Raw genomic sequence first — 10,287 nt, 5'->3', positions numbered from 1 at the left:
TGTCTCTCAATCAACCCATTTATCTTCTTAATTAAAAGTTAAGATTGAATATATTTCAAAATTGGTGTCCCAGCAGATTAGGAAATTTTAGTAGGTCAGTCCCATACTTCCAGTAAGACAGAGAAAAACTAGCCACAATCTGGGCGTGTGAGTTGAGAGCATTCAGTGCTTAACTACAAAACAGAGAAGAATAGTATTAGAAGCTTGCTGTTCATATGACGTGGTCCTCTTTCATATTCAGTGATGCATCTTGAATAACAAGTGGAACAAAAAGGTTACATTAAGTCATCGGTTCTAAAGATCCCAGAAGTTGTCACAGGACAATTCAGTCTGGTCTAGATTTGATAAGTCTGAATGAGTCTTCTGAGTGAAATCCAGCATTGCAAAAATGCCTATTTGTAGCTAAATCTCTATGACACCAGCTGGATATTTGTTTTAGCAACTTATTAAATGCTGTGTTTTGGTAATAAACCTGCTTTCGTCCAAGCAGGTTTATTACTTCATGACAAAAATGAGAAAAAAAATTCTTTTTAATAATCTCTTGTCTGTGTGTTGCTAGTTGAATCTCAAAAACATTAACCTGAATCTGTCATTGGCTTTTGGATTTTATTTTTTTCTATTAAACACTCAGTGATTAGACAGTATGATCCTTTACAAGTTATTTCAAACTTCCTAACTGTCTTGCAGATTCTCTCCCTAATGAAAGTTTATGCCTTGCTGACAAGGTGATACAGAACACTGTTTCTTATATTGAGGATGAGGGGAGGTCCCTCTGATTTTATGTTAATATGATGTTCCAAAGCAAAACATAATTAACATAAACAGTGCTATAGCATTTCCCAGTGCTATCCAGGCACTTGTAATGTTACCACAAGAGTCTCCTATGTACTTGAATGATGAACAACTCTACAGGGCTGCACAATATTTTAAGCTGTAGTAAACTCCACTTTTGAAGCAGGGATGCTGCTGTTGAAGTAAACCCTGCTTTAAATTTTTTAGCTGTGTTTTCTTTCTTAAGAAAGAATCAGCCTTATTCCTTGGGAGACTAAGTGACTGCCCAGTTAGTCTCAGCTCTTATGCTTGTATCTTTCAAGACACAGTTTAGGGCCGTTCAGGCATATTTGAAGGTGAGATGAACCATTCTACAGTTATGTCAGACGTTGTGAATTTAGGTTATTTCTGGTTTGTAAATGGGCTGTAAATTTAGGCAGCAAAAGCCCAAGCACTCTGTCTGTTTGAACGGAGTCATTGCATCACACAATCAGGACCTTCATCTCTGCATCCAATCCCAATTAACTCTGAAGCAGTGAGAAGTGCTCAGTTATCTCTGAAACAGTAGTGACAGATGAGTTAGCATATCAATACTTGTGTGGAAATGAGGTGGATTTGGCAATTCAGCATCCTTGTCAAATATATAGTAACTTTTTTTTCTTGTATAAGGTTTGATAAAAAGGGATGGTAAAAAATAGGAAATGCTTTATGTGAGGATTTCCAGTAACATCTTTACAGAAATACTTTCAAGGGTAAAAGTGGAAGTTGGTTGAGTTTCTCGAGGTTTGAATAAAGTACATCCTAAGACTAGTTGGAATGTGGAAATCCGCAAAATCCAGCATATAGTGACTAACCTCTATTTGTAAGCTAACTGAGAATGCTGCTTATCTGATAGTCAATCTGTACAGCCATGTCAGTCATTCCCCTCAACATTAGTCTGTTGTAAAGTGCTAGAGATTGCCAGAGGTCACAGTCTGTGGAGGCCAATCATTGTGGTCATCTGCCTGAGACAGCTTCATACTGTCTCAGGCAGATGACCACAATGATTGGAGCTGCCATGGTGATTGAACTTGCAGGTTAAACTTCAGGTGTTCAAGATTTGAAATGCAGGAGCAAGCAACCTCAAAATGTCAGAAGCCAACCTGGCAAAGCAGGCAAGGTTAGCCAAGTAGAGATACTCTTTTTGAGTCTAGGCAGACCAAGAAGTGTCTTGTGTGTGCTTGGTGAAGCAAGGACAGGGGGCATGCACGCAAGGAATACAGAGATGGTGCTCCCAGCTCTAGGAAGAACATTCATATGGTCAAAGCTCAACTGAGGTTGAAGCTTTCCAGAACTGTGGGCACATTAAAAAGAGGGTGGGTTTTTAAATATATCAATAGCGAAAGACAGTGCAGAAACAACATTGGTCCTCACCTACAGGATGAGGATTGTCACCTCACCAACACAGACAAGTCAGAGATGTTACTGCTTTCTTTGTCTCTCCTCAACATGGGTTATGGGGCATGGGGGTCCCAGTGTCCTGAGCTGGAGGATCAGAACTGTGAGAATGATCAGCACCTAATGGACCCTGAACTTGTGCAAGATCTGCTGGATCCCTTTTAAGTGTTTGGGGCTTGATGGGATTCATCCAAGAGTACTCAAAAGAGCTGTCTGATGTCTCTGCAAGGTCTCTCAATGAATTTTGAATGATTTTGGGAATTTTGAGAGGTCCCAGTCAACTGAAATCTGGCTAACATTGCTCCAGTTTTCAAGGACATCAAGAAGGATGACTCTGAAAACTACAGACCTGTCAGTCTCATTTCAGTAAATGATGGTAAAATTATGGCAGAGATTATTCTGTGAGTTCTGGTAAAATTATGGAGGAGATTATTCTGTGAGTTCCTGAAAACACCTGAAGGACAATGCAGGTTTCAGTCAGAACCAGCACAGCTTCATGACAGGAAAGTCTTGCTTGTGAAACCCAATTTCCTTTTATGACAAAGTAACGCACCTAGGCAATCAAGGGGAGCCAGAACATGTAATCTTTTAGGATTTCAGTAAAGCTTTCAATACTTTCACAGTATCTTCCTGGAAAAACGTGCCCTGTGCACAACACAATAAAAGCCTCATGAAATGGGTGAGCAGCTGGCTCATGGGTTGGGCACAGGGGACGTCAGTGAATGGGGTGACAGCAGACTGGTGACCTGTCACTGTTGGGGTTCCAAAGGGCTCCACCCTTGGCTCTGTGCTCTTCATCCTCTTTATTAACAACCTGGATGCAGGACTTGAAGGGATACTGAATAAGTCTGCCAATGGTATTAAACTGAGGAAAGCTATTGACTCCCTCAAGGGCAGGGAGGCCCTGGAGAGAGACCTTCATAAAATGGGAAGGCCGAGCAATCACCAACCATATGAAGTTCAACAAGGGAAAGTGCCAGATTCTGAGATGCACCGCAGATGGGGCAACCCTTGATGTATGGACAGACTGGGAATGAACTGCTCTAAGCCATGGAAAGGGACCTGGGGGTCTTGGCTGATGGCAAATTGAACATGGGTCAGCAGTGCCCTGGCAGCCAGGAGGGCCAACCCTGTCCTGGGGGGCATCAGGCACAGCATCACAGCTGGGCAAGGGAGGGGATTGTCCTGCTCTGCTCTGGGACAGCCTCAACTCGAGTGCTGGGGGCTGGTTTGGGTGCCACAATATAAAAGATGAAACTGTTAGAGAGTGTCCAAAGGATAGCAGTGAGGATGGTGAAGAGCCTTGAGAAGTGACTGAAGTCACTTGGTCTGTTCAGCCTGGAGCAAGACCTCATCACAGTCTACAACTTTTTCACAAGGGGAAGAGGAAGGGGGCAGGTACAGATCTCTTCTCTGTGATCAATGACAGGACCAGAAGGAATGGCTTGAGGCTGTCTTGGGGGCAGTTTAGGTTGCAAATTCAGAAAAGGTTGTTCACCCAGAGGGTGGCTGGGCACTGGAACGGCTCCCCATGGAAGTGGTCACAGCACCAGCTTAGCAGAATTCAAGAAGTTTTTGGGCAGTGCTCTCAGCCACGTGGTGTAACTCTTGGGGTGTCCTGTGCAAGGCCAGGAGTTGGGACTTGGAAGATCGTTGTGGGTCCCCTTCAACTCAGCATGTTCTGTGTGTATTCTCAGGATTTTCAAACTCTAAATTTCTAACCTGGCTGTCCTCTGTCATACTACAAAAAAGTTGTTACAGTATTGGGCAAAGTCTGTTTTTCAAGAAACACGCTTCAGAGAGGTTTGTACCTGTTCTATTCCCTTTCATACCTCCAAGAGTTAAAACATTTTACCAGTGTTTCTGTTGAAATTCTAGTTAGAGGTCCCCAAGTCAATGCCAAAGCAGTAAAATCAAAATAATACTAAAACCAGACTCATGTTTTTCCTATGAATGGTTCTTTCTATACAAGGATGTCTTAATCAGTTTAAAATTCTTTAATTCCATAAATCGTTCAAGACAGTATTTTCCAACCATTCTGCATCAACAGGTTCTGTTGTGAGAACACCACACTTTTCAGTATACTTACTATAACAAAAGCAAACCATAAAAGTCACATTGCAGTAAATTGGCACAATTAATTTTGCAAGAACAGAACTAAACTTATTAAAAAAAACAAACAATGAAGTATACATTAACATTGTAACAGCTATAAAAATGCCGCTTTCAACTCCTACAAAACACAGTGAAAAGACATCCCCAACAAGAGTTGAAAAACTGCACAGAGGTAAGTATCATAGGAAGAGAAGTTTTATACAAATGAAGCAACTGGAGAGTTAGAAGTATTTACACTTTTTCTTGCTATTAACTAGACAAACACACAGTAGTAAGTTAAAAATATACTACAACTCTAAGTCCTGTAACATGTATGCATTTTCTAAGTGGGATTTTCATCTTTTGAAATGTGTTACCTGTTAATACTGGATATAACTATTGGTAAAAGTGTTTAAATACTTTAAAACCAAGATTAAAGGGACTTTTATTCCACAAAATTTAACTTCAAAATACTATGCTTATAAAATTATTTAGAATTTCAGCAGTCTATAGATTTCAAATGCAAAACTTAACAATCCTCTTAAATTTGTAATTAAAAAACCGAACAACAAAACTTCAGCGATGTCATTTGTTTTCAAAGGCAGAATCATCTGCTGGCTTTTCAAGCTCTCTCTCTTCACCACATGTCCTAGAAACAAAATAAAGTAATGTTATTGATCACATACAAAGGCAGCAAGCAAGACTTATTCCAGGTGATTGCACAGTCTAGAGCAAGCGATGCTGATGAACACTCAGCAGTACATGCAGTCTGGAGAACTGAGGTTGTAAGTGATGCCAGCTGTTATGTTACCCCAAAAATGCCCTCAAATCTGAAGCTAAGCTGGCAGTGAGTGGCATCACTATTGATGTATGTGATGGGCTGTGAAGGGCACTCATTCAGAGCTCCATTTGTGTCTGTACTGTATGTCAGTTTAGGTGGAAAAGTGCTCTAGCTTAACATGCCTTACCTCCTGCCACTGAAACCCACTGTATCCTCGAACACTGAGGTAACCTCGTGGGGCAGTATGTATTTTTACAAAAAACACTCTGAAAAATGTTCTTAAGTGCCAATCAGATCAGAAATTTTAAGTTACAAAACTTTTTTCAAAATTTCTGAATTAAATTTTCAGAAAGGTATTGACATGTCTTCCCTCTAGCAGAGGGAGAAATGTTCAGAACCAAATACAGTCCTGTGATTTAAGAGGTTTACCAGCTCTTTGCTTAAAGCGAGCCACATAGGTGTTCTGGACAGTATTAATTTTGTTTACTTGTTTATCACTTATAAGAAACCAAATATTGAATATAAAAATGTAGAAAAAATAATGAAAGGAAGTTTGTATGCTGGGGAGTATGGAGCTTGAATTCAAACATATGGATGCATTTCTCAAGATGCACTGTATTTGCAAGGAATTTATTAAAAATCTGGTTTGTTGCTGTTAGCTACCAATAAGTTGACAGATCCTGTGTCCAAGTAGCCTTACAATATTTTTTTGGAAAGTGGGTTTCTTTATCAAAGTCAAAGATCATTGGAGTGTGGGTTTAAATCCACAGCGAACACCACACACACACTTAATAGAAATGTTTATTAAATTTGTTTAAACAGGGGCCTAGAATATAACCTGTATGAGAACCTAAACTTGTAACTCCACTATGTTCATGTAGTATGCTGCTTGTTCAGACCAAGCGAGTATTCAGCATAACTGGTTGAAAACTACCAAATCCACTTCAGTACTTCTGAGGCTACCTCACAGTAAATACCAGATAAATTTTCATCTTAAGTGGGTTTTTTTGTGCTGCTTTGTTGTGTTTAAGTTTACCTTACTGTAAATAACAGTCAATATTCTATTCTTTTGTATAATTTTAACTTGGCAGACAGCCAAAAGAATGCCAGGCAGCTGCAGTTTCTCTTGATGTGCATGAAGATAGTGATGAAAGGAGCTTGCTCCGATACATACTGCTGAACAAAAAGAATCTCTGAGTGCAAGGTGCAGAGTGCCTGGAGAAAGCAAAGTGTACTTCAAATTCGTTAATAAATTCTGTTAAGTGTTTCTCTTTCTGTAAGAGATTCATTGCTTGTTGTTTATGTTTACAAGACATATTTTTCACTGAAACCAAGGTTTAAATACTTAATGCCAGACAAATTGAAGCATTCTTACAGCTTCATGTTTAAAATGGTAAGTGCACCCACCTCCATAAAGCATTCAGACTTCTGGAATTTCACAGCTTTAAGTCCTAGCCTGCAGTTTACCTGCATTTGAGTGATCTTTATAGCCAAACTGTAGAAAATTATTTAAAGCGGCTGTCTATTGATGACAATATATGAATTCACAAAAAAATTAATAAATCTCATTAGTTTCTATAAGACTTGGTTCAGACTTCCTTTGCTTCCAACTTAATAGACTAAAACACAGGAAAAAGCTTTTACTTTGCCCAGTCCACCACATGCTGATTCTCTCCAATAGCAGTACGTTCTGTAATGTTTTTTAAGTCTCCACCACAGCAGCAAGTGAAAGAACATTTAAAACATTCATTCAAAACTTAAAACAGAAGGTTTGCACACTCTTACTCTCTAAAGTTGAAAGTAAACTCTGTGAAGAAAACAGTACCTCAACATGGTTAAGTAACTTCAATCTCTTTTACAGTATTAAGCTAGAGCAGAACAGATCCCCAGCTCAATAAGGTTATTAACTCACTTTTTCTTACTGCCAACTTCATGCCTATCTTTCCTTTCTTCAGCACTTTCTCCATTGTGTTGTGACTGGTTGGTGTCCTGGGGTTCAGACCCTCCATTCAGAATCTTTGAACCTTTAAAATGAAAGAGCAGAAAAGTGGTACTTGCAGGGAATAAAACTGTATTATAATAGCCCCCAATAATTTCTTAACCTTAATCAAACAAAACATTACAAATATTTCCCCCTCACCTTAATACCCAAGCAGCTGAAACAATACAAAAGACAGTAACTGATACAGCTTCAACTTCTGAACATCCCATGCAATGTGCCTCATCCCATGGGAATTGAGCAGTTTGTATTTTTAATGCAATTTCAAGTTCTTCCTGTGCTTGCTTGGCTATAGATCATAGGCCTAATGCTTGTTTGTATTCTGAGCAGTGAGAGAATATACTTCATTTTTACTACTCTAACCAGGTCAGTTAATTTTGGGGATTCTTGTTACTTTAACTGGTGAAGTTATTAGTTCCTTCACATCTCATTTACTCTTGACTCCAACAAATTATGTATAATCAAAATACAAGTTATATAAGTGTTTAATGATAGCATGGATTTTTCAAGCAGGAAAGCAGCACTAGCTGGGAGGAGTATTTAGAGAAGTCAATGCAGAAATATTTAACATCTTTTAGAATTTCTGGATGACTACATGTTTTGCTGTGGTATTACGAGCCATTCAGTTTTGAGTGAGTTGAGGAACATCACCCTCTGAAGTGATGGTCCATTTTACTTGAAGTTGCACATTTATAAAAGAATGCCTCTATTAAACTGCTGAGCTACAGTGAGAAAAAAAGATAACATTTTATTAATCTGAATTTTTACAGTTTATCTGTTTACACTTGCTCAGAATCAGTTCTGAACTCAAAGGTCACAGGATTCAATAAAACAGTGAATGAGTGAATGCTATATGCCCTTATTACAAAGCAGATGATCTGATGCTGTACATTAAGTACCACCAATTACAGCATCATTCTGTATTGACTATCATTGTGACAATAGTCAGGGTTCAGCTGTTCAGTTTTTAAAAGGGCAAAAGAATGCATGTAAAGATCAGATTTTCTTTTTACAGCAAATAAAGAAAAAACTACTTCCATAAAATATCCCTCTACTCTGATAGAACTTCCCATTCTCCATGTGACTGGGCAACAACATGGTATTTCACTGTGTTCTGCTTACACACAGCCAAGGCCTTTTTATGTTCCCACATTGGGGAAGAAGTTGGGGGTACATGGGAGGTGACACAGCTGAGACAGGTGACCCAAACTGACCAAAGGAACATTCCAGACCATATGGCATCACGCTCAGTATGTGAAGTAGGGGGGAAGGAAGAGGGAATATATTTGAGTGATGACATTTGTTTTCCTGTTATGTGTGGGGGCCCTGCTCTCCTGGGGATGGCTGAACACCTGCCTGCCTATGGGAAGCACTGAATCAATTTCTTGGTTTGCTTTCATGTGGGCAGCTTTTGCTTTCCCCATTAAACTGTTTATCTCCACCCATAAGTTTTCTACCTTTTACGATTCTGATTCTCTCCCTGATCCTACTGGTGGAGGAGTGAGCAAGTGGCTCTGAGGGGCTTGGCTGCTGGCTTGGGTTAAAGTGCAATAATGGTAGTACGCCATTCTACGTCACATGTAATATTTTTTTTTAATTCTGTAACATTATCAAGTTAGGTAATTTACAGAAGAAAAATTTTCAAGACCTAATTTTTGTAAATGCCATTTCCTTTAGCCAATTGAGATAAAATGGCCATGGTAAATGTTACATTGAATTTGAAAATTATTTGTAGCAGTACTGTCCTTGACAACTTCAGATATGAAAAGGTTTTCATAGACTGGTGAAATTCCTGCATCAAGACTATTTTGAAGCTGGCTCAGAAATTAATGGAGACTAAGTCTTTTATGTGACAAGAAAGTAAAGCCACAGTGACTTACCTGATTGATCTTTTTCCTTTTCAGTTTTTTTGTTTGCTCCTTTCTTTCCCTGTTCTTTGGTTTTATTAGCTTCTTCATGCTGCTTTTGCTCAGCAAGTGATTTATTCAGTACTTGGGAAAGAACAGAATCTCCTTCCCCAACCAGAAACATGGTCTTGAACTTGTTATATAGCATTGTAGATTTCTCCATGATAACTTGGCTAATTTTAAATTTCCGTATCTGAAATCAAAGTAATAAAACAGGCTCCACTTAGGTCCTTAAATATCTGTGTAATTTCATTACATGCTAGCTTAAATTCATTTAACCTACAATGATATCATAGGCTTTTGCACTTGAAGTGTCACAGAACTGCCAGGTTGAGAGGGCCCTCAAAAGATCTCCTGGTCCTACCCTTCATGGGAAAGGGACCACATTATCAAGCACCCTTGATCCCATCACAATTTGAAAACCTCTAGTGATGGAACTCCACCATCACTAGAGGTTTGAGGAGGAGGTTGTTACAGTAAAACAATTATTCTTACTGTAAAAAAAAAGGTTTTAGCATCAAAATAAAACCTTTTCCCAACTTGTACCCACTTCCCTACATCTGGTAAAGACAAAAGCCTTGACCCTCTCTTTGCAGCAGTCCTTTAAACTACTGGAATAACGTGATTACTTTTCCAGGAAGGAAGGAACTAAGTCCTTTAGTCTTTGGTTACAGGACAGGTTCTCCAGCCCTTTGATGTTCTTGATGGCCCTCCTCTGGGCTGTTTCCAGTCTGTCTGCATCATTCTTGCTCTGTAGGGATCCAGACTGGACAGAGTACTCCAATAGTAAATAATGCTGGTATCAATTTAAGAAAACATATACTCTACATTAACTAGCATTGAAAATCTCACCTTCTTGAGAGTTAAGATCATCTCTGTATGTTTCTGAGCTTGTTGCATTGTGACTTGAAGGGATGCAAGCTCATCAAGAGCCTCAATACACCTGTTCACATCCTGTACATAAACAAAAAATTAGTCTGAAGACTCACATATTAGTAATCTTTAATTAGCCATACTAATCTGACTTCTGAACTCAATGACATCTTCTCATAATTCTCCCTTAATTTGACTATGTACCTTATTTTAGAACAATTTATATAGTCAAATTTGCCCACAAAAATTTAACACCAGTTGTGTCTTAGCTACTCCCATAAAAGGCAGATTATAGTTAATTAAGTTGTAATATTTAACAAGAATTTTAAGCTTTCAACATACATAAAAAGCAAGCTTTGTGCTGCTTTCATAATCTTAGAACTTCTATGCTCAAAGTTGTTCACCATAGTCAGGCTTCACCACCC

General features: G+C 38.9%; 1 protein-coding gene across 3 annotated transcripts in view; it reads right to left on the bottom strand.

The window, feature by feature from the left end:
• Nucleotides 1–4,190: 4,190 nt before the first annotated feature.
• The window catches only part of PSIP1 (PC4 and SRSF1 interacting protein 1), a 32,282-nt gene continuing 26,185 nt past the window's right edge, over nt 4,191–10,287 (bottom strand). For all 3 annotated transcript variants that reach the window (XM_050986509.1, XM_050986508.1, XM_050986510.1), the window contains exons 14-17: nt 9,842–9,943; nt 8,963–9,182; nt 6,996–7,107; nt 4,191–4,951 (exon numbers count right to left, since the gene is read on the bottom strand). In XM_050986509.1, coding sequence (XP_050842466.1) covers nt 4,888–4,951; nt 6,996–7,107; nt 8,963–9,182; nt 9,842–9,943 — 498 coding nt within the window. In that variant the 3' untranslated portion in view covers nt 4,191–4,887. The remainder of the gene's footprint in view (nt 4,952–6,995; nt 7,108–8,962; nt 9,183–9,841; nt 9,944–10,287) is intronic.

Source organism: Serinus canaria, chromosome Z (assembly GCF_022539315.1).
Source record: "Serinus canaria isolate serCan28SL12 chromosome Z, serCan2020, whole genome shotgun sequence".
NCBI lineage: Eukaryota > Metazoa > Chordata > Aves > Passeriformes > Fringillidae > Serinus > Serinus canaria.
This window is presented reverse-complemented; position numbering and strand designations above follow the sequence as displayed.